This window comes from Calypte anna, chromosome 3 (assembly GCF_003957555.1).
Source record: "Calypte anna isolate BGI_N300 chromosome 3, bCalAnn1_v1.p, whole genome shotgun sequence".
NCBI lineage: Eukaryota > Metazoa > Chordata > Aves > Apodiformes > Trochilidae > Calypte > Calypte anna.
This window is the reverse complement of record NC_044246.1, coordinates 12,782,419-12,807,067: the sequence shown is the minus strand read 5'-3', so window position 1 is coordinate 12,807,067 and position 24,649 is coordinate 12,782,419. Positions and strand designations below refer to the sequence as shown.

At 42.1% G+C, this 24,649-nt stretch overlaps 1 protein-coding gene across 9 annotated transcripts in view; it reads right to left on the bottom strand.

The window, feature by feature from the left end:
• Positions 1-20,402, bottom strand: part of LTBP1 (latent transforming growth factor beta binding protein 1) — a 179,312-nt gene extending 158,910 nt beyond the window's left edge. For 5 of the 9 annotated variants that reach the window (XM_030446768.1, XM_030446769.1, XM_030446770.1 and 2 more), the window contains exons 1-3: positions 19,355-20,401; positions 18,595-18,665; positions 1,351-1,636 (exon numbers count right to left, since the gene is read on the bottom strand). In XM_030446768.1, the coding sequence (XP_030302628.1) occupies positions 1,351-1,636; positions 18,595-18,665; positions 19,355-19,839 (842 nt within the window). In that variant the 5' untranslated portion in view covers positions 19,840-20,401. The other 4 variants (XM_030446778.1, XM_030446775.1, XM_030446774.1 and 1 more) reach the window with 4 other exon arrangements.
• Between the last annotated feature and the right edge of the window lie 4,247 nt (positions 20,403-24,649).

The window sequence follows — 24,649 nt, the reverse complement described above, 5'->3', positions numbered from 1 at the left end:
AGAGTTTACCAAGCAACACCGTATGTCAATGGCAGTGTGCAGTGGCCTCTGTTCTCAGATGCAGCTTTGGAGGGGTAGCAGGACATACATTGTTGTCAACAGCACATAACTACCCAGGTGCAGACTTCTATAACCACACTTATAGAAGTTCTTCGAGTTCCTTTTTACAGTCAGAGACAGAAAAATACAGTTTATTCATAATCTTGGAGAGGGCATATGCAGAAGTAAGGGTTATTGCTGTGTCATCCCATCCATCTGGAGGGGTCCAAGTGAACACCTGGCTTTGCAAGATATGCCAAAGCCCCCCCAGAAAAGGTGGGGTCAGGGGGCATAAAAGAATCACACTGAAAATGCTGGATGTGCACCCACCATCCAAGGACCACAACTTCCTACCAAGATCATTGCTGGATCCAAGGGTGGTGGTATCTTTCCTATGTCTTCTTTCTCTCTCTGTGTTTTTAATTGTATCTCCGCACATGAGGGTAACATAGTTTCTAACTTTGTTAAGTTTTACTACCTATTGCTTTGTTAAATTTTGTTACTTGTAACCTGCTTGTTTTGACAAATTCCTTAAGTTTTGCCAAATTGTATTCCATTTGCTTTGAAAGTATCATCATTTAGAATTCTGCTAGTTGTAATCTGACATACTTTATAACCTTACTCACTTTTAAATTGTGTTTTACACAAACCTTCTGGGTAATAATCTTACCCCTGAGTACCACACAGTATTCCTGACTTAATCTCACTGAATGGGTTGTTCAAAAGAGATAACTGGAGGAGGAGGAAGAGGAGGATTGGGCCCAGCTGTACCTAGGCTTCTTTCTGAAAGAGTTTAGAAAGCTGGGAGGCAATGTCTGAATCTCCCTGGGTTGACCTCCATTCTGGGGAACTCTACCTGTGCCCATTCTGTGGGACATAGCACCACACTCCCTCTCTCAGATGTGATATTTTGTTTGGCCTCCACACCTGGGGAGCTGTGCTCACCCTGTGACATGACAGTGCTGCACCCACCATCTGGGGCATGACACTCCCCTCAACTAAGTAAAGTGCTGAATATTCCATGCCAGACTCTGCTCTAGGCTAAACACAGAAAGTCACTGCTGTAAATTAAGTCTTCCAAAACTACTACAGCTTTGCCATTCTAAGGAAAATCAAGTTGGTGTTTAAGAGATATTCTGTTGAGATGAGGAGACCTGGCTCATAAGCAATGGAAATTTAAAAATCCACCAATTCTGACAGTCACAATAAAAAGCTCTTTAAAAAGGCTAAGTTCACAAGTATGGTTATTTGAGAACACTTGCAAGGCACAATGTCATACTGAACTTCTTTGAAAGCAAAGAAAACACTTACTGCGGTTGCATTTGCTGAGGTAACCCAACAGGAGGCTTCTGCTTGATGGTGAATGCCATCTGAGTCATAGGGCCAACCTTCAATGGGACCTGCACCTTCTGAGCGGTCTGCTGAGCAGCCTGCTGGGGTATTGGCCACGGGGAAACAACGGGGCTCCGGCCTCCAGTGGAAGATGTGTCTTGCATGATTGTATCCTCACAGGAATTGCCTTTTGTTCCCGGTTTACACACACAGAGCTGAGGTCGCAGGCACATCCCTCCATTTTGGCATGGTGGTGCACAGTTAGCTGAGAAGAGACATTTTAAAAGTACTTATGAAACAAAGCATGATGGAAAATGCAAACCCTCCTCACAATAAGAGATGTTAATTGCTGTGTTAATCGGGGCAGGAGAGCAACATTGCTAACTCCACAAGACAACATGTAAATTGGTAGAGCTTTTAGTGTTTTGCTGCACAGGACATGCACAGCATTCAAACAACTGAAAAGTTGTAAAATGTTGGTGAGATAATAAATAGGAAATGTACAAGTTAAATCCAGAACTGTAGCATTATTTCAAATCTCCTCTAAGTGGCCTTTTATACTTTCTTTCCCTGCCTCTTCCTTCCCCGCACTTTAACAACCAAACTACATCCAATAAAAAAATATTATGCAGGTTATAGAATTTTACTACTGATCCAGGCTTAAGATTTATTCTATTATTTTAAATTACAGATCCTAAATAGGTACCTAGAAGGAGTCCTTACAGTAACATCATAGATGACCAAAACAGCAGAGAAGCACAAAGTGATTCAACCCTTTACCCTCTAAATCCCAAAAGAAATCCCCTCTGATGCTACCACTATAATAACATAAAAAAGGAGACGCATAAACTGCTGCTACAAAGACATAGCTACACCCAGGGGTTGCAGTCTTTGAAGAAACAGATGGGTGCTTGTGCTTATACCAAACTACCTTCTGTACATTCTTTGTACCAATAGTGCAAAGGGATCAGATTCTTCAAAAGACAATTCACTTCCAGATACCTGTTTGTGATAGGTTTAATTACAGTGCTTGTGTTGCTCTCTCCACCAAGTACAGGGGGAGACTGAATAATCAGCACAGGCTCAGCACCCAGCTTGTAGACCTCAAAAACACAGGAACAATTCCACTCTGAATGAGCAAAAAACTTTGAGAAGCAAATCCCACCAATGACCAAAAAAGCATCTGGTTACATGTATACATCATACTGCCTAGTTTGAGTACTTACTTTGGATGCTAAAATTACAATGCTATTATATCTAGAGAATGTCAAAATAACAAAAGCATGGCAAAAAATTAATTCTCTTCTTCAGAGGATAAAATTTAACAATAAAATACAATTTTAATAGCTATGAAAATAATGTTTTCATTAGTCCCATTAGAGATGGCATAAAAGGAAGCACTTATAAGAAAAATCACTACTGAGCTACTTTCAAACACTGCATATTTTTAATATTGTTAAAGATCTTTTAACACAGACAGAATTATATGCCATATTGTAAAGTCTACAAGTTTTATTAAGTAGGTAAGGTCCTATCTTAAACTGTAACGTATGTTATGGGTACATTCTATGTAATTATGCACCATATTCAGGTATATTAAACTCCACAACTGTTTTGCTTTTTTAAAAAAGCCAGTCTACAGCCCTTGTACAAATAAATGTGAGTACTTGGCATTTCAATCAAGTTTTAATGCATACATTTATACATTAAAAAAACCCCACACTAGCTCACATATGAAATAACTTACTGGATAGGACTGTGTCAATTTAGAGGACCAGCTTATCAACTAATACCATCTGATGCAGATGTATCACCTGTATATGGCACCAGAATTTCCCTACTTTAACTTGAGCTTTGTATGAGTTTCTTCCCCCTTCTATATGCTGTTCAGCAACATATCTCCTTTTCAATATTCTTTATCTGAGCAAGGTTAATTGCATATTACACATCTGCCTGGTAACAAAATAATTATAATTTGCTTACTTGTATTTGTTTATTTTTAAGACTATATTTTGTCTTTGCTGGAAGACTGAAGATCATTTTCACCATAAACTTGAGAAGAGATTTACAACAAACTTGTTGTAATATACAAGCCAACTCTTTCTTGCACCTTGCTTTGAAGACCTAGATCTTGCTACAAACAATAAGCATTTGCTCATATGCACGAGTGAAATTAATTATAACTTTGGACAATAGACTCAGAAGCCTGAAACTCTAATTATGTTTCACTGGCTTTGGGAGAGACTCTAAGACAAGAACAATGACCCCATCATCTGGGCCATCTCTAGAAAAAGTGTAGAGATCAGTGAACAAGACTAGAAACAGCTGGGAGCGCTTTAGAAAAAATATCACAAAAATCTGTTAAAAAATAAAAAGTAGTGATTTCTAAAAAAATAGTACTTTTACAACATTAAAAAACTATACATACTGAGCATATACTTCTGGAGATTTATGGACATGTATCTATAATAACCTCTAGCTATTAACTTGTCACCCAGTTACTAAAAACAAGAATCAAACACCAAAGTAAGCTAACAAGACCACCTCAAAAGTCAATACAACAAAATATTCACTTTGCTAGGATACTGATCACTGTGCATCTCTTAACTCTCAATAGACAACCCTGAGAAAACTGCGACTTTTCTCCTATAATTAAGAACCAAAGCTTTGCTTCAGGAGCATAAGAAAACTTGTTTCTACTTATCAAAGTGAACTTAAAAAGGTTGTGATTAATTTCAAATCATGCAGATGAAAATATAATCTGTTCTCTAATGTCCTTGTATTTTTTTTACACAGAGTCAAAGATTCTTACTTCACTGAAAGTAACATAAACCCTGAAAGTTTCCCAGCTTTACATATACCTAAAACATACAAAGTTCTGCAGGACAAGCTGCATTACTCTAGCTAGCCTTGTAACAAAACAGGCATTTGGAGATGCAGAAACTATGTTATAAAACACACAGTTTGTCTCAAATCATGCGAATAGTGACAACAGGTAGAAAAAGTGATCCATCAGACATTCACAGCAATGCACCCTTTGACTTAAGTTCTTCATTACTGTGGTATAATAGAAGATCACAAAATATAATAAAAGCACTTTTTGTAGGGAAGAATTACAATGAACATTTTAATTTATATAATACAGTAGTTTAGTTTCCAAAATGTTGAAGGCAGCTGCAGCATGACCGAAATACTATGTTTGAAACAACAATAATGGCACATCTAACAGAAAAAAACATTATTTTCCATAAAGTCAAGTGACCAAAAACTGAATTTTAAACTGAAAAGCAGGCCAATATATTTCTGACATAGGCAATAGGCTTGATCCTATTCAATTCAAGGAGGTAATGGTTGGAAATTCTATACTGAGCTTGACAAGGATGGAAACAACACGACCAGGTTTTGTGGGGTCAGATCAGTGATGCACTTAGTCCAGCCTCCTCTCTCCATTACTAAGGCAGATGCTTAAGGACAGGGTGAGAAACAGTAAAAGTTTGTGCCACTTCAGGAATCAGAGACTCAGCAAACTCCTGAGCAAGAGTGTTAGTTTTTTTTTTTAATTCTCCACAGATTTTTCTGTCAAGATTCATTGATCTGCTTCTTGAAGCTGTCAGTTTCAGTATCCAGAACTCATTGTCTTAAGGAAGTTGGCCACATTGGAAGGCCAGGCATATGCAATGCATCCAACCCCCCACATTTTCCAGAAATGTGTTGAAAGAACACGGGATTCTTTTGGGTTGATTTTTGTCTTTTAAAAAAGACTAACAAATTTCTGTCTACTAAAAACAAAGCCGCAATGCTGCATTTGCATTCAAAGTCTCCCTGAGTCATAACAACCTGAGAACATTTTCTGAGAATTGAGAACATCCATCTTTTATTCATCTTTTCCTTATCAGCTACAGCTGACCACCATTGCAGAGGGACACATCATATATAATTACTGTTGTAATTATGACATTCCTTCAGAAAAGAAAGCATAAAATAATAATTACCATTAGGCTTAAGCATACCCCTTCAAACAAAACTGTGTGTTGGAACTGATCTAAACACATGCTCTTCTCAGTCCATATGTTCATGTTATTTTGGTTAAATAGTGTATAAATATTTGCAGTAGCAAGACCTAAAATAAAACATTTACATATTATAAAATATTATAAGCATTTAAAAACTTCTACATGTACAGAATGTATTTCTGGTTTAATACATGGTAAACTTAGCATAATTGTATTCAATCAGTAAGTATAAAAAAAATCAATGTATCTAAGAAGTTAAGATTAAAATTGCTTTTTCAGGTATCTCAAAGAACAGAAATACAGGTATAACTAACTCCACTTCTCATGAAAAAGCTTCTCTATTAAATTCCTGATAATTCTTGAATTAAGATCATTAAGATCTGTTTCCAATAATCATCACTTTGATTTTAACTTGCACCACAATTGCATTCTTAAAGAAGTACCACCTCATTTACACATTTATTTCCTTGTGCCTTTAGATCATGTGAAGGGAAATTTAAAACAAAAAACCCTAACTTTTTCAGTGAGAAAACCACAATAAACAATTTAAACATCCCAAAAGTTTCCTTCAGCCAGATGTTTCTAATCTTTTAGCCTCAGCTCTACCTTTAAGTATCTCCTTTATCAAACAACTACTGTTGTTTAGTACTTAAATGACCACATTGTTTTCTATGTCATTCCCGATTTTCTAATCCTTTGATGCCACAATTATACTACAACAGTGTTGGTGAGTGCAAGCCCATCCACTAGATTCTTCTCCTGTTTCTACAAAAAATTTAGCATGCTTACCTTTTTTCCCTTCCTCTTAACCACACATAGTCAAGCATCAGTACAAACAGAATGAACTGAGTTTTAACAAAGTTCATCACTGCTCACACTGGCACAGCATTATCAACTCTCAAGAGTAATGTGTAAATCCTGTCAGGCAAAATACATGCTAGAGGGTAAGTACTAGAAAATACAGTAACTGAAAGGAGGATTAGACCTGTGGGGCTTTTTCAGGTTCCAGCATAAAATGGTCAAGAAACGATGCATACATTAAGTTTACAGAAAGGGAGAAAACCAACCCAGTAACATGAATATATCTGTGCTGGTACAGAAGCTTCAAGTTCCTTTATGTGCAGCATATTAAGGGCATAGTAAATAGTCTTACTTATTTCATTAATTCAAGACTCCTGTTCTTCAAGTACACAGGGAAACCAAACCAAAGCTCATCTTGGTTGAGTGGGCATCCTAAAAAAAAAAATTGTGATACAAAGGCACCTTCAAGTCCTGCTGTGTTGAAAGACAGTGTGGTGACCCCCCACCGATTCCAAAAGAAAAGCAGTGAAGCACTTTCTCTGAAAAGCAGCAAACTATGGATTTTGAACAGAAAAATGCACATTCCAGTTTCACTCAGAAAATTCTGAATATGGCATCAACATATGGAGAAGAGTAAGTTCATAATAGTAATAATTTCTTGTTCTCTGAATTGCCTTATTGCTTGACTCACCACTTATTTTACCCTTTTAATCTGGATAACATTAAGTCTTTTAAGTGGTTTTAAGTATTACAACAGAGACTAGAAACTCAGAAGCTAACTGAATGAATACTTAGTGCTCACCTCCTCATGCTTTTATGGGGATCTAGGTCTCCATCTGAATATCCCTCCCCGAATAGTTTACAACAGTTGAATTTTACCAGAAATATATTCAACTCTACATGGTCATCAAGGATAGAGAGGGACAATTTTGTGACCAAGGGCCAGAGTTGTAAGGCCATTCTGTAAGAACTATTAGAATTACTTAAATAATCAGAAGAAATGGCAGTAGCAGCAGAAAACCTGTATGACCTCTGCACTACTAATGGAGGAAGCATTATGATCATCTGTGTCTTGCTATGCAGGAACTGCATGAATCACTGTTGGAATTCTTCACTGGTCCACTTCAAAACATCTGATGCATTCCCACACTGGTGTGGATGGCTACATAAACATGACCTCCAAGAAAGGAGGGAAATAAAAAACAATGCTTTTGGCATACATATTTCTTTTAAAATAAGCAAACAAAAATCACAGTTTCTCTCCTAACCTAATGACAACATAACATACTGTATTAGTATTATTTTCTATGTACCTCAACAGTATTATCTCTAAATGCCAAGATTTATCAGAATAGGATATTCAAATTAATATTCAAATACTTCAAAAGCCCAACTTCAGCAAAAGGACACATTATTTTATCAGTGATGAGAATATAACATGCTGTTTGATACTTGGCATTTTCATGAACTTTGTGTTTACAGGAGTTTTTATAGTTTAAATACTTAAGTTATGCTGTAAAATCTGGGAGACATTTTTAAGTAATTATATGAGATCATAATTATACATCTTTTGACAGTACAAACATTTCAGATGCTACAGATCCTTCTGTCATTTCAGTATATATAAAAAAACCAATACATTCACTACAGAACAGACTAAGCCAAGGAAAACAGCAGATTCACATGGCACACTATTCTTGCTTGCTGGAGTGGTAAACACTCCAGTCTGCAATCCTTTTAATTCTCTTAACTTCTCATTACAATGCTTATCCATTTTGTTACAAGATACTTTATAAGAAATGCACAAACTAAAACTAAAAGCAACTTAATAGATTTTTTTTTTAAACTGGATACAGGATTCAGACAGCTGAAGTATTACAGCAAAGAAATTACAAAGACAATTAATCATAATAGTGTAATTAAAATGCTAAGAACAATGAAGTTTGCCTTAAACCAAAAAACTGTCAATAAAAGTTCACCATTTAGTTGAGCTTTTCTGGAAATCCAGGCCTAAACTGCCATCTAGAGATAATGAAAGGAACTATTTGAATTATGAAAAAAAAATCTTGCCGTAGGTACAAACCAATACCCTGTATCAAGCAGCAGCTCTCCAAACTGTAGGTCTATGCAGGGATTACCATCTGCATTTAACAAAAGAGAACATGGCTGAAAAAACTACTTTTAGATCTGTAATTAAATTAACATCTTGCCTTGGTAACATAAAATCCTTGTTCCTCTTTTGTGTGCAGTCAAAAATGTGGAAAGATGCTAAAGCTTTGCTTTCTTTCTATAGTCCACAGAGAAAATCTATTTTCTAGGAATAAACCAAGCTATGCAAGTCAAGTACTGGTGCTTTTAAAGGCAGAACAACAAAAAAAAACCAAAACAAAGCAGAAATCCCCAACCTTACCCAGTATCAGTTCCTGTCAATTACAGGCCACCCAGTTGACAACTTGAACCATCCATAACCTGCTAACACCCAGTACACTGCAGTATTTGAACAAGTCAACTGAGGAAGGTGAATGTCTGTCCACCCACACTCTACCAACCCCACAGCTCCGAGTTTTACTTTTAAGGCAGGACCAGCTGGCACCAGCAGCCCTTCCTGTTGAAGACTGCAAAGAAGGGTGCAGCACCCAACTTTCCAAGGTCCCATGGTGTTTAGAACCCCATCCTTCTTTAGCAGCCCCACTTTCCCAAAAGCTGGGAGGCTTGCTGACCCCCTGCACACAGCCAATTTGCCCTACTAGCTCACTTTGCTACAGAGTAGGGAGGGGAGCATGCTGTGCTTCCAGCTCTTCCCTTCTCCACACTGAGCAGCTGTACAAACCAGAGGTGGCTGACCAGCACTGTAAGCATCACAGTAGCACTTGACTGTCAACTCATTGTTCTCTTCCTACATATGTGCAGAACTGGAACTGTGAAATCAGTGGATGAACCACAGATACTTCCAGCACCTACAAAGCTTTCCACACTCCTTCCAAGTTACACATTGAAAATAAGCAACAAACAAATCTGAAAGGGAAAAAAACAACAACAAAACCAGTTTTCTGGGTTCTTTCTGACACCATATCTACAGAGGAAGTGTTTGGAACTTTCTATTCACTGTAGATTTACCACAACTTTACTACCTATCCTGCTTTTTCTGTTAACATTAACTCCTGCAATGAGCTGGATAAGTTCACTATCCATTTCTTGTCTCCTTCAGAAGTATCTTTTATGAGGTTTTTGATTATTTTAAATCTATAAACAGGCAGCATTTGTATGAAAGAGAGACTATGTATGATTATAACCTTGTTGCCACCAAAGTCCCACATAGCTCACAAATAGGCTGGGTAAGTTTCACCTCTACTATTGTGGACTTTTATTTCCTCACATGAAACATGGGAAGAGCACATGGCATGAAAAGGTCTGTATGGCAGGGAGCAGCAAGCAGCTCCACATCTTCTCACAGCTCTCACTGCCTCCTCTTGTAGAAGAGAGGATGGCTGCCATCAGAGACCAGGAGACAGATGCTGTGCTCAAAGTCTGTGCTCAAAGTTTACTGTGTTAGCTTGGTTCAAGGCTGTCTCTTGAAGCATCTTGCGGCCCATGCACTGCACTTTTTTAGATGCAGAGGAAAAAAACAAAAACAAAAACAAAAAAACTAAGCCCACAAAACCCACACTCCAAGGATGCACCAATATATTTTAGCCTCATGTTAGCAGTCATTACATGAGGCCGAACTACACCTAGTCCAAAATAAAACATTACGCCCTGAAATACACACACCATGGACTTCAGGTTATCAAAACCAAAGGCTCTGCTCTACAGATCTGCTCCCCTTAGTCCATGTTGCTTGCTAAGGTAGAGAAAGCCAAAGTTTACAAGAATCTGGATTCTCTCATTCTCCCCTGTTCCCAAGGGCAGTAAGTGAAACTAAAGCAAAGTGGAACTACCACCGAATGCTGAAGAAGGCTTTCACACTACAAAAGCAAATCTATTCCTTGTATATGAAATTCAAAAGATTTACATATTACAATGGTAAGCACAGCAGAGGCAAAACCAAGCTACTCAAGTAATAGCTTCCAGTTTTTCAATTTTGAAGTGTTAAAAAGCAACATCAAAGAACAGATTAAAAACAACTCATGTATAGGTCAATTACATGATGACAAAGTAGTTATGCTTCCTTAAAATTAAGATACATCATTTTGATTTAGACATATTTTGTAGGAGATTGATACTGCTTTTACCAAGATGATGCCCCTAGAATGAATGGAAACAACTTTTGGGAAGAGTACATTATATTTAAGCTTTGTGTATACTATGTAAATAAACATAACTTGGTAAAACTCAAAGCCAAAAACTGATTAAGCACAAGCCTCTGGAACCATTTAGGACCAGAAAACCTCCAGAAAGTACAGCTGCAAACATGTGAAGTACTCAGTTCCAGTGATCAGCCCTCCTAGGTACCACCATTTCTAACAGCTGAACTGGAGATTCTGAGCAACCAATGTGAAAACACTTGGTCATACAGAGTTTTATATCTAAACTGGGGGAGCAGTGTATGCTTCCAAGTTTCCAGGCCTCAATCCTAACCTGGTATCATAACAAGACCTAAGCATACAACATGTCCCCTACTTCCCCCAGGAAAATTCAGGAGCACAAGCTAAAAACAACCTAGGGCTTGCTCCATACAGACAACTGGGAATCTAGAACCGGTGACATTGTGAAGTGCCCCAGTCCTGAAGGAGACACAAAGCTGCAGTGTGATAACTTGGCAAAAGTGAGAATCATAGAATGGTTTGAGTTGGAAGGGATCTCTAAAGGTCATCCAGTCCAACCCTCCTGCAGTAAGCAGGGACATTCTCAACTATATCAGGTTGCTCAGAGCATTGTTGAGCCTCACCTTGAGTATCTCCAGGGATAAGGCCTCAACTACCTCCCTGGGCAACATGCTCCTTTTTTCCACCACCTTCACAGTAAAGAATCTGTTCCTAATACCCAATCTAAATCTACTCTTCTCTAATTTAAAACCATTGCCCCTTGTCCTATCACTACTGACCCTTGCAAACAGTCCCTCTCCAAGCCTTCTTGTAGGCCCCCTTCAGGTATTGGAAAGTCTCTATTAGGTCTCACTAGAGCCTTCTCTTCTCCAGGCTGAAGAACCCCAGCTTCCTCAGCCTGTTTTTGTAAGAGAGGTGTTCCAGCCCCCTCATCCTTTTCCTCTGGACTTGCTCCATGTCCTTTGTGTGTTGAGGGCTCCAAAGGTGGACACAGTACTCCAGGTGAGGTATCACCAGAGCAAAGTGGCAGAATCACCTCTCTCAATCTAATGGCCACGCTTCTTTCCATGCAGCCCAGGATGCAGTTGACCTTCTGGGCTGCAAATACACACTGCTGGCTCACGTCCACTTCTTGTCTACCAGCACCCCCCAAGTACACTTCCACAAGGCTGCTTTCTATCATCTCGTCCCTAAGCCTGTATTGATAGTGAGGATCGTTCCAAACTAGGTCCAGGACCCTACACTTCGTCTGCACTTCGTCTTGTTGAACCTGATGAATTCACCTGGGCCCATCTCTCCAGTTTATCCAGGTCTTTCCAGATGACACTTCATCCCTCTGGTATATTGACAGCTCCACTCAGATGGGTGTCACCTGCAAACTTGCTGATGGTACACTTGATCTCGATGTCTATATTGCTGGTAAAAATATTAAACAGTACAGGTCCCAGTACAGACCTCTGTGGGACGCCACTTGTCTGTCACTGGTCTCCAGTCAGACTTTGAGCCGCTGACCACTACCCTCTGGATGCAACCATCCAGCCAGTTCCTTATCCACTGAACAATCCACCCATCAAATCCATATCTCTCCAACTCAGTGAGTAAGACATTATGGGGGACCATGTCAAAGGCTTTGCAGAATTCCCGACAGATTGCATACATAGGTCGGTCCCTTGTCCACTGATGTAGTTACCCTATCACAGCAAGCCACTAGGCTCATCAGACAGGATTTGCCCTTAGTGAAGCCATGCTGGCAGTGTATAACTCCCCTGCCCTCCATGTGCCCTATCAGACCTTCTAGGAGAACCTGCTCCACAATCCTCCCAGGCACAGAGGGAGGCTGACAGGTTGGTAGTTCCCAGGGTCCTCCTTTCTATGCTTTTAAAAAATGTGTATAATATGTCCCCTTCTTCCAGTCACTACAGACTTCACCTGTCTGCCATGACTTTTCAGATATCCTAGAGAGTACATCAGCTAATTCTCTCAGGACTCTGGGATGCATCTCATCAGGTCCCATAGACTTATGTATGTTTAGGTTCTTCAGGTGGTCATGAAATCCTGATCTTCATATACAGTGGGAGAGACTTTGCCACCCTGGTCCCCACGTTGTGTTTTTTTTAACTTGGCAAGTGTTGGGAGAGATGTTGCCAGTGAAGACAGAGGAAATAAAGTTCTTGAGAATGTCAGCCTTCTCCTCATCAGTTTTAACTAGCTCACCATTCTTGCTCTTCAGGAGGGGTATGTTTTCTTTCATATTCCTTTCTTCACTGCCATACTTGTAGAGTCCCTTCTTATTATTCTTTTCATCCCTTGACAAGTTCAGCTTCAACACTGCCCTGGCCCTTCCTGACAGCATTCCTCCACAATCAGGCAGCATCTCCATAGCCTTCCCAGGATACCTGTCCCTGCTTCCAGTGACTGTGCTGCTCCTTCTTGCCTTTTAGTTTGACCAGCAGGTCATGGCTCAGACATGTTTGTTTCTTCCCTTCCTTGTTAGATTTGTTATACCTGGGGAAACAAGATCTCTTGCATTCTATGGAAAGTGCCCTTAAAGATCTTCCAGCTCTGTTCTGATCCCCTGTCCCTAAGGACAGTTCCCCAGGGTCTCCTGTTTACTAATTCCTTGAAGAGCCAAAGTTTGTTTTTCAGAAATTTAGGGTTCTTACTATGCTCCTTGACTGAATCATGACCCTTATTACTGTGAATTCCATCAGTGTATGGTCACTGCAGCCCAGGCTGCCTCTAGTCTTGATGTCCCTGATGAGCTCACCTACACTGGTGATCTATAGATCCAGTACCATATTCCCCGGGGTAGAGGTGTGTATTTCTTGTCTCAGGAAGTTATCATTGAGGGACTCCAGGAGCCTCATGGTTGCCTACACCTTACTGTACTACTTTTCCAGCACATGTTCTGTAGCTGAAGTAGAAATGCTTCATCAACAGGTTCCTCTTGACTGGGAGGCCTGTAGTACTCTCCAACTACAAAGTCTTCCTTGTTGCTTTGATCTCCAATTCCTACACATAAGCTTTCAACTTGTTCATGGCTATTCTTAAGGGTTACCTCCTCACATTCAATCCATTTCTTAACATAGAAGGCAACATCTCCACCCCTTCTTCCCCTCTTGTAGCTTCTGAACATCTTGTATCCATCGATAGCCACAATCCATTCACAGGATTTGTCACACAAGGTTTCAGTAATGGCCACTATGTCATAGCCTTCCAGCAGCACAGTAGCTTGCAGCTCGTCCTGTTTGTTGCCCATGCTTCATGCATTCATGTAGAGGCACTTCATTTGGGCAGTCAGCCATGTCACCCTTCCAGAGAAACACCCCCTAATTCCCTTGAGGTGTTTCCTTGATGTTTCTCAGTTGGCTACTCCTGCCTCAGGAGAAGTATAGTATAGGATAGGCTAGTATAATATAGTATAGGATAAGGCTGCTCAAGCTGAATAAGCAATACACAAGCAGAGGCCACAAGGTTTTGGGAACTGAAGAGAAAGAACTTTCTAATCTCCTCCTTGTCCAGCAGGGAGACTTTACTGCTGTATATGTTTTTATTCTTAACAAGAAATTAAATGTTGTTTATCTATAACACATTTATTTAATGTTGAGTCAGGAAATCTTTCAAAAGAGAAAAGAACAAGCAAGATAGTATTTCAATACAAAAAAAGACAAAAGATGGTCTTCTTTTCTATTGACCTTTCCAAGGGGCCTGAGCACACAGCTGACAGGAAAGAACTTAATTACCAGACAAAAAATCTAAACTAGTTCCAACTCTAAAGTCCTCACCCAATGCTCAGGCATGGAATACATAAATGCACACATACAACACCTTCAGCTGACAAAGAAGTAAGATCCTGTTTCTCCTAATTGACATGGATGGTGTAATGGGTTCTACATCAACACAGACAGTAATTCCTCTCCCTATAAGAAACTTACTCTAAGCATAATCCTGCAAAAACCATTTCCTCACCTGTTTCACAGAATTACAGAATTGTCAGAGTTGGAAGGGACCTCTAGAGATCATCTAGTACAAGTCTCACTAAAGCAGGATCACCTAGAGCACTTCACAAAGCACTGCATCCAGGCAGGTAACAGCAGGCCATAGGAGGCAAGTTTGCCTTAAGAGCCTTCCCTACACCTCTGCAATAAGGAGCTCACACTTCAGTCCTCCATTAACAGCCAACTCTCTCCTTCCCATTGGTGCTTGTTCATTTTCATTGTTACATTACTGAAATTTCCAGCTCTTTCAGGCAGTGCTATTTTTAAAACTATCCAGTTTACACTGAGCTCACAAACAATTTATATTAATACACCTGACAAAACATATTATTATACATTTTAGAATGGGTCTGCTATTACAGTAAGGTAATTCTGTTAATCATTGGTTTTAAGCTATCAGATCATGCACAGAATAGGTCATTTCTATCTTGACTTCCCAACATGAAAAACAGTTCCTTGCAATCATTAAGGAAAAAAAAACAAACCTACAAAAAAACCCATAACAAAGAGAAAAGCATATTTTGTAGGAAGTAATATTAATTAGTAGACCTTTTACTAAAGTAACAAAGTAGAAGACAACAGGTTTCAATAGGATAAACATGCAGTGGAGAAGCAGGAACTCCTAATTTCCAGCCTAGGTCTTCCAGTCAGCTGTTATAACTTGTCTGAGGCTGCATTTCACCTATGGTTCAATTACCATAAATGAAAAAAATAACAAAAAACCCACACTCTGGGTTTTACTTGCCTTACAGCCATGTTGTAGAGATAATGTTTGTCTAATGCTCTGGTAATGCAACAAGTACTAACAAACCATGATGTCTCCAGCCTTGTTGGTATCTTATTATTGCAGTTACACAGATTATAACCTGTGATATCTACAACTGAAAGACAACTTTTGCCATAAACCCTATTACATGCTTAAAATTTTCCAACATAAACACCTTGGAAATAACAATAGTTTATTGCTATTGTTGAATTTTTCCTATGTTTGTCTTTATCCAAAGTTGGATGTTCTGAACACCTCAAAAAGGTTATTTTGGATTGTTAGAAGTCATTTTCCCAGTACAGAGCAATTCTGAATACCTTTAACAGTAAGTTTTATGATACCATCTTTTTAATTAAAATGAAGGAGTTCTTCATAAGCAAAGTCACTCCAAGTTTGAAAAAGTTCTTAAGATAAAACATTACAATATAAAACTGGAGTATTAGGCACAGAGAAGGAAAACCCATATGCCTAAAATCAGATATGGTAGACATTCTCATACAGGTATAATAGGAACACAGAAGCTCACCTCCTGAGGACAGACTGTAAGGCTCCCAAGAGAACAGTTAATGTAAACACAACAGGCAGTTCAGCTTCAAACTAAAATAAAATAAAAAAACAAAAAAAACCAAAAAAACCCCAAACAAAACAAAACAAAAAAACCCCACAACAACCTCAAAAAGTCTATTAGCCTCCGCCATATAGATACTGCCCTCTGACCTGCACAGAAACATTTCAAATACTCTGCCTTGCTTCTACTGAGGGAAATGTGATGCAGATGCCTCTGCTCCCAGCCAGGCTGCTACCCACCTGGGAGAGAAGTCACTCAAGGGAACAGCAACCTCAGCCCCATGAGTGAGAAAGTAGAGCTAAAAAACAGCACCATGCAAGAGAAGAGAGAGAGAGATTAACAAAGCCTGGGCTGCAAAACCATACCTCTTCCCTTTGACCCCTCTTTCTGTGTGTTACAAGCAGGCTTATTCACACAGGTGCAGCAGAGCAGAAACACATGGTGCTTGGTCCAGCCTGAAATTATACCTGAGCTAATAAGCCTTGCAGATCAGAGCTGGCTCTCAGCATTCTGGTTCTGGAAGCATAATGCAGACAAATATATGTTGGCTCTGGAAAGAGCAAGTATGGGTCTGGGGTTTATTAGCTCAGGCTTTGCACCATGCAAAAGAATATAAACTGACCCTAGAGGCCAAATAGCTTATTAAAGTGATACTAAGCCTGAGCTAATAAACCCTGACAGATCCTAACTGACTCTGCATGAAGTCAGCTCAGGTGTGCCTGCATCTGTGACACAATCCACAACTGAAATAATCCACTCAAAACCAACCAAGACCCCACTGTCTGAATTTCAAAATAACTTATTTTTGCAGGAAGCAAAGGGGTTAACATTTATTCAGTTACAAGGTTTCTGTTTCTATGAAGGGAACATCAGGAGGTTCAAGAAAAGGAGGTGTCTGGCTTTTATGACTGTGATACTAATCTTCCACAGCTAAATCTAGTCAATGTTATCTCATGATTTGCCTTAGTTACAAAACAGAAAACTTCAGTACATTTAGTGCTCCTCTTGGCTCACCAAGAGAGGGGTAAAACTAAGTCAAGTGTATTATGCCACTGCTGGGAGGTATTAGAGTAGCATCAGAGGGTAAGCAAGAATACTTAATGTGAAGGAAGGCCCAGTATCAAGCACACAAAAAGAGAAAGAAAGGTCAAAGAAAATCTATACCACTATTCTTTTAACTCTTTCTTTGCTACTCTATTCCTCTAAAAAAACTATATAAATGAACCAAGTAATTTATGGATTTAAATGAGATTCCAGTTATTCTGTAAGAATCTAATTGTCTGACTCCACTGAAGGACCCAAAAGTAGAAAGAAATAAAGACGAAAGTCAAAAAGGAGCAAATAGTTGAATGATAATGGCAGAATTTGAAAAGATGAAACTCAAAGGACATAAAGCAAACCAGTTCATTTATAAACAACACTTTGAAAGGATGAATTGAAGCTATCTGGAAATAAAATTTATGACAAAGAGCCACAAAAAGGAAAACTGAGTTTTGTTCAAAATCATTAAAACAAAACTGGTTGACTATACCATTGCAGCAGAAATACAATTTTTGACTTCTAATCTCCTGAAATTATTAGAAGGGTTTTTTTGCCCTTTGATTAGTCTTTCAGCTAAAGTATGTGTTTTGTAAGCTCAACAATTAGCCTCAAAACACCACCTCAAACACTGTAAGCTGAAGGAAATCATTGTAACTTGACAATTAAAGTAATTCTTGTTATGTGTTTTAAGCAACAAAAGGGGATGAACCTAACACAGCAGCATGTATTTTAAGCTGCAAATATTGAGATGACTACCTTAAATGCATGCCTAAATTGGTCAGGGTAATTGTGAAGTTTTGTCTTCAGCAGCCTACTGTAATAAAGTCTTTGCTTCTTAGCAACAGCTCCATGCAGGTCAAAGGTACCTGACCTTACTGAGGATTACAAATGTGATTGCTCCCTATTGTGAAAAATCCCACACAGGGACAAAAGCCACTATAATAAACCCCAAAGAGAGTTTGCATCTTGAAAGCATTCTTTCCTCCAGCTTTCTCAGGGACAGAAGTCTGTCCTGTGGAACTAAAGCTATGTGCCAAGATATGCCCAATTTTCTTGATATCTAAACAAGGATCCTGAAGAGGTGTGTTATTACAGTCTTCCACGACCTCATGGCAAAATCACTCCAGTTTAGCCATTTGCAGTCATCTTGAATCTTGCCTAAATTAGCAAAGATTCATCCTGTTCCACATTAGAAAGGACAACCAGAATGTAATAGCATAGATCCAATTATTTAATGCACACATATTGTGTTTCTAGAGAACTCAGTAAAGGTACATCCTTGTACAGGACCATCTGCAAACCCACTTATTCTGCCTTGTTCAACACTTCAAAATGTTCAGGCTCTAAGCACAAGATTATCATGCAGGCCGGTGGTGAAGGGGCAGATGGCAATTCCATGCTCCCCACCTACGCTCCTCTGGCAAAATGCTCTCCAAGAAAATGCTACTATCTGTGCTGAGAATATAAACACAAGAAGCAACTGCTACTCATTCTTTAGCAGAACTGAAAGTTAGCGAGCAGGGATTAGGGATGAGAAGCGGAGCGCTATGGCTGCAGCGCACCAAGACGCTGTGGGAGAAGGACTGGAGCAAGTGCACTGGTCAACTGTGCCAAAGCCATACGGGTGGGATCTGAAGGTCAGCAGGGACCACAGCCAGTATCAGCATCCACTGCCTCGTCAGATGTCAGCGTGGTCTCCCCCACAGGTCCCCCCAACACTGAGCATTGCGGCCTCCGCACACACCACCCCCCCACCCACATGACTACTCACGTTTGATGCACCTCTGTGAGCCCGTGGCCTTGCTCCACCCGTGACAGCACTGCCCTCCGCAGACATTGGCCCTGCGGGAAAAGCAAAGCGGAATGAAGGTCCAGCGGGCTCCCCGTGTCCCCCCTTCCCCGCGACAGCTGCCGGCCCTGCTTCCCATCCCCAGCCGGGCAACGGGGCGGGCGCTTGGGCCGGGGAGAGAAAAGGCGGGAAGACTCAAACCTCCCGAAGGGTGTTTGAGGAAACTCTTCGACCGGCGCCGGCTCTGACTGGAGCAGCGGGCTGAGACCTCCCGAAGCGGGCTGGGAACACACTGGCCAACCCAGCGCTGCTTTCAGGGACGCAAAAGACAAGGGAGAGGGCTGAGGTTCGCTGCTGACAGGAAGAGGAGGTAGAGAGGAGGGCGGCGGCTGCGGGGCTCCTCGCACAGTCGACGCCTCAGCTTGTTGCCGCGGGCTGCTGGAAGCCGGCGGTGTGTGAGATGAGGGGGTTGGCTCCTCGCCCGGCTTCAAGTGCCGCGAGGAGACGGCAAAGAAACGGGGCGCTTACGCACCCAGCTGGTTCGCAGGCAGCCGGGCACCGCCAGCGGGCAGGTAAAGTCGGGGTGACTCCCAGGAGCCCGGCGCGGGCTTCCCCGCCCCACTGCCGTCGAGGGGAGGCGGTAACAGCCGACATGAAGGTGCCGGCAGGGGGAGGGAGGCAGCAGGCGGGGGGCACCACCGTTGCCTGAGCCGAGATAGGGGCGGGCGAGAGGGCGCCTTACCCCGGCAGCGGAGGCAGCTGGTGCTTCTGTCGGAGGGGCAGGCCGGCGCTGCTGTTGCCGTGGGTGACCGGCGGTGGCTTGGGCCGCGGCCCGAAACGGGCCGGCTTGGTGAAGGAAGCAGTATGAGTGGCGGAGTTGGAATGGACCTGCCCGGCGGGGCCCAAGCGGAGCTGCACGCCAGCGCCGCCCGCCTTGCTCATCCGCCGGGTCCGCTCCAGGGTGCCGGTGCCCCCGCCGCCGCCACCACCGTAGCGCGTGTTCAGCTGCACATTAAACGTGCGCTGCTGCTGCTGCTGCTGCTGCTCCCGCTGCTCCCCCCCAAGGAGGGTCGGGCGCTGATGCCTGCTGCCGGAGGATCCCGGCCGGCCGGGCTGCAGGACATACGTGATCCTCCTCAGCCTGCCCTTTTCGGAGGCAGCGACCGCTGGTGACAAAAGCGCACAGGCAGTGAGGAGGAGGAAAAAGCCCCCTCTGATCCAAGCCATTTCCACAGCGGGAGCCCCGGCAGCCGGCGAGTTTCGCGGACTCCCGATGCAAGGGTTTTCTCTCCTCCAAAGAGCTTGTGTGTGCGCGACCTGCGCCCTGCGTGCGGATCCTTCCTCCGCTCGCTGCCCCCAGCTCCGGGGAAGGAAATAGAAAAAAGCCTCAGGTTCCCCCCACCCGCCCCCCAAACTGTTCGAAAAGTTCAGCAAACACGTCGCCCTGTGGAGCAGGAAAACATCGGTGGAAGAAAGGAAGCGGCGGGTGCGAGCAGAGCTGGAGCGGGAAGGGAGGAGGAGCAGCAGCAGGGGAAGGGTGTTCGCTGGAGGGGGGTGGTCGCAATGGAGCGCAGATGTTTCAGTTGACGAAGCTGCCAGGGGTCTGCGGGCGTGTGTAAGAAACGGTCCTTAAGCTAGTCCAGGCAGAAGAGGAAAAAAAAAACCACACACAGAAACACCCACCCTCTTTTCTAGAGTTTCTCCGGGACTGAGGGTGTGCGGGAGGGGAGGGGGCGGGGGGTGCCCCTGCCCCGGTACCGGCCCCACGCAGCCAATCTGGGGCCGCCGTGACGTCAGGCGGCGCTCCCGGGGCGTGGGGGGCCGAGACGGGGCCAGGTGACAGGGAGGGGAGCGGGGCGGCTGCCCTGTCCCGAGCGGGGCGTACGGAGCTCTGCGGCAGACCCCGCGCCGCTAAACCAGCCTCAAATCCACGCGTTTTCACTTAGGGGCGGTGACTTGCCGTACTGCCAGTGGCAAGCACAACATGGCTATCCCGCACAGCTGGGCTGACGTACCTGCAAGTGTGGCAACAGCCGAGCATTGCTGTTTTAATGGACATGGGGATGTGGGGGAGCTGAAGAACAAAAGGCTAATGCCCTACTCTCTGCCTGTGTCTCGCTGTGGGGGCTCCATGCAACAGATTAAGTAAATTCCATCTGAGTAGAGCAGTGATGTCAGATGGAGGCAAAGCTTTAACCCCCCAAAAAGCTTTATATACATTTTAGTATGTAGGTAGGAACTCAATGAAAGCATTTATACACGGTAAAGGTAACCACTTTCCTCAGTTTGTGCCTGATGAAAGAGTAATTTGAGATTACTCTTATCAGAAATACTAGAAAGATTAGGGGGGACCATATTCTTTCTTTTGTGTTTGTAAAGCAGTATGTATTCCTAAGTAATAAAATACAAATCATGATTGTACACTTGGAATTAATATATAAATAAAACTGTTTTCTCCAGTGTGACTTAACTGATGTAATCCTTTAGCATGTTAAATAAAGAAAAAAGCAAAGTTCACAAAATACCCTGAAGGTTACATCTTTTAAAATACTCAGAAGCTGATGTGACTGTGTTCTTTCCAAGAAACTTTGTGGCAAATCAGTTTGCAAATCCAATAGCTTGGAATCTAGGTCCTCCTCCCTGGGTTCTCATCTGTTCTTTTCCAGAGTTTTAAGGACACTGAGCCAGGCTCCAAACTGATGAGATTTTGTTCTTAAATGCTCTTGGTGCAGCTACACAGCCAGCATATGGTGCAGGAGGGTTTTACATTGATAGGATTCCAGGCAAGAGCCAGTGTTAAAAGCCCCTTCCTCCTTAGTTCTCATCTATTTAAAACTGCTCAAAAATAGATGTTTTAAATAGATGAGAGATTGGAGCTTTCTATAGTCTCAGTGTGAGAGCTGAATCAATGCTATAGGCTTCTGCTCCTGTGCCTCCAGTGCTCTGAACTGAACCCATGTTTGAAAAAAAAAATGCCATGAGCACTGGCAGCTTCTAAATCCTGTGTGGGTTAAACTAGAATGAAACTGTGGAGGTTCAGAAAAAAAAAATCAGAGATAAAGTCTGAAAGGACCCCCAGCTTAAAGATAATTAAGGTAACTATGAGACCACTGCCTCTTCTCTTAGCAAACATATACATACATCTGTTGTTTTTTTAACTTGGAAAACATTCTCAGAAACTGAACTGTTCAGTCTTCCAAAGGCTAATTATTGTCAACCCTGAGTATGCTAAGTGTTTTTACAGTGTTTAGGGAACAAAAAATAATCTTGAAACCAGAGAGGTGGGGTGAGGACTGAGTAAATAGAGAGAAACTGATGTGGTACTCAGGATTGAGTTGCTCTGCACAAGGCTGCTGTCCTTCAGAAGTTTTCCAGAATGAGATCACAACTACGTGTGTGGCTGGGTTTGTTGAACAGAGGGCAAAAACTGCATCATTCCACAGCAGAAGCCAGTTGCTTTTAAGAAATGTGGGTTCTAAGTCATGTCAAGCAGGGGGCAAATATGGTGTATTACTGGCTACTGTACAGCAAATGGTAAGGGACCTCAAGGAAAATATATCCACAAAAGTGGATGCCTTGCATAAAATTATTAAGGTTTAAAAACATTCTTGAAATAACGTTAATATTAGCTGAGATTAATTGGTTAAAGTTAAGGTCCTCACAAATTAACATAGCAGATCTGACTTTCATTGTTCTCTTTTTTTGTCTAATAAGGAAATCCATACTTTTCTCATCTGCTTGTTTGGGGTTGGTCACCTTTTAACTTTTTTCACCCCAAGTCCAAAGGGTCTTGGGTGCCAGGGACCTGGTTTGGCTGCAGTAATATGTTGTGTTGGCTGTAGAAGTTTTAACAGCCAAAAGTGCAGTGAACTGCCACTGCAGTCTAAAGCTCAGCTCCAAATGTCTTCACACATAGAAGTCCCTGCTTTCAAACTCTAAAGAGCACATCTGTCCAGCACCAGAACAGCTAGATGCTGGCCTTTCAAAACCAAGCCAGGCTCCTGAGGATAGGAATTTGTATCACTGCTCATGAGAAACCTCCTGTGGCTGCCTCCTCACCTCCTGTGGAAAAGGTACCAACTGAGTTTGCCACTGTAAGCAGGAGTTAGTGTTTGACACCACCTACCAGACACACCACTCCCTTTGAGAGCTGAGAAAGCAATTCATGCTTTCTGTTCTTTGTGATAAAAGAGTAGACATAAGGAAACATTAAGAGAGGTCCTTAGCCTACATACCTTCTTCATGAGGGGCAGACCTCTTGTTGCTGTGCGGCAAGGGCATAGCTGAAGCTGAGAAGGGCAGAACTGGCTGGCAAATTGGGAGCCAGAGATGGCAGGTTTGCTTCAAAGGCAAGGGAGAAACCAGTTTGAGAATGTATCTGCAACAAGCATTATTCTAAGCAAGATGAAGGAAAGAACTAAACTCCCATATGCTTTTGCTCAAATCTCATGACTCCAGGGCCAATCCCATTGATTAAGTGGGAAGGACAACTATTTCTTAGCAAAGTTGGCAGCATTCAGACAGACTTCCACAGTTCTTTTACAGCAAATGAAGGAGACAGGACTATAGCCCTGTGTCTCATGGAGGATGTGGCTGGTGTATAGGCTCACAGGGCAAAGCAGGGACCTTCACAGGATGCTTCAGGGAAGACATATGTCACGTCAAGGATGAGGTCATCTGCCTTCCTTACGCAGCATAGTGTCACAGTGTTTCCCTTTGACCTGATACTGAGGTTAGCCAGGCCACAAGCTGTATGATCAGCAAGGCCCAATGTGGTGCTCGGCTGGGCCAGCAAGTGGTCTTGGTGCTCCTGTTGATCCATAAGACAGCAAGCCTTAGCCTGCAAGGAAAGCTGAGCTGGGAGCTCACAGGTAATGCATCAGTTTGATGAAGTTGAATGTTGTGTTCAGCCCTAATTTCAGCGCTAGAAAAGCACTTCTAGAGTAGTGTAACTCCATTAGCTTCAAGAAGCTAATGAGAAGACTCTAGACTTCTGAGTTAAAGGAAGAAAAGGAGTCTATAATTTCTTGTAAGCTGAGAATCAGGTGGAGATCTGTATATGCCATTTTCCTTTTCTGTACCATGCATGTAGCTGAACAAAACCCTGTATTTTGCAGCCTAAAGTATACTTTTAGGTACACATATGCAAATAAGATTACTGTAATTTAGAAGGTATTTCTTTTGAACAATAGAGAACAGCTTTGTCCCGTTGTCATCAGAGTAGGGGGAAGAAGTAACTGGACTTTATTATGTCACTACAGTATATAGCACATATGATTTTCAGCATAATACCATGGTGATGTTAATATAATCTCTACATGGTATAAGAACTGTACCTTCCAAACATAGCTGTTTTTTGTTCTTTAAGTAGAAACTTTTATTACACTACAGTTTGCAACTAATATCCCGAGGCCTCAACCATTTCTAAGCGTTACCACAGTATGAATATCATTATTAATGTTTCACAAAAAGACAAGTCCTTCTCACTCTATTCATGCAAGTGCTTAAATTCACTTCCAGGGAAGTGAAGTGTCAGACTTGGTCTGGAAGATGTGTGAGGCTCGGAGGGAAGTGGTTTAGCTTTGCTGAGCCCATCTGCTAACTGGTGGGCCTCCTTCGTGACTTGGGGATCTGTAATGATCAACACTGTCACATCTCAGGTATTTCCAGACTCATACTACATTACCTTGGGTAAACAACCTTCTGCTTCCCCCTCCATGGTTTGCTACCATGAATGCATCTTTGTAGTGCCTTCCCTAGCACCTCCTCTGGAATAAGTCAGAGTCTCCCAGTGCATCACTACTGACGCTGCAATCAGGGCTCTGCTGCAGCAAACAAATCATGCTGGCTTTTCTGATCGGGAGTCACCCAGTCCTGACACAGACTAACTTTTCAGGGATGAAGGCACTTTCATGATGAGACTTGTAGCTTGTTCTGTAGGTGAATACAGTGAACAGTGACCCATACTGAACAGTATGGGTCCTCTGTGGCATTGGGTGCCTGAAGCAGTCAGATTAGCATACAGATAATTCAGAGC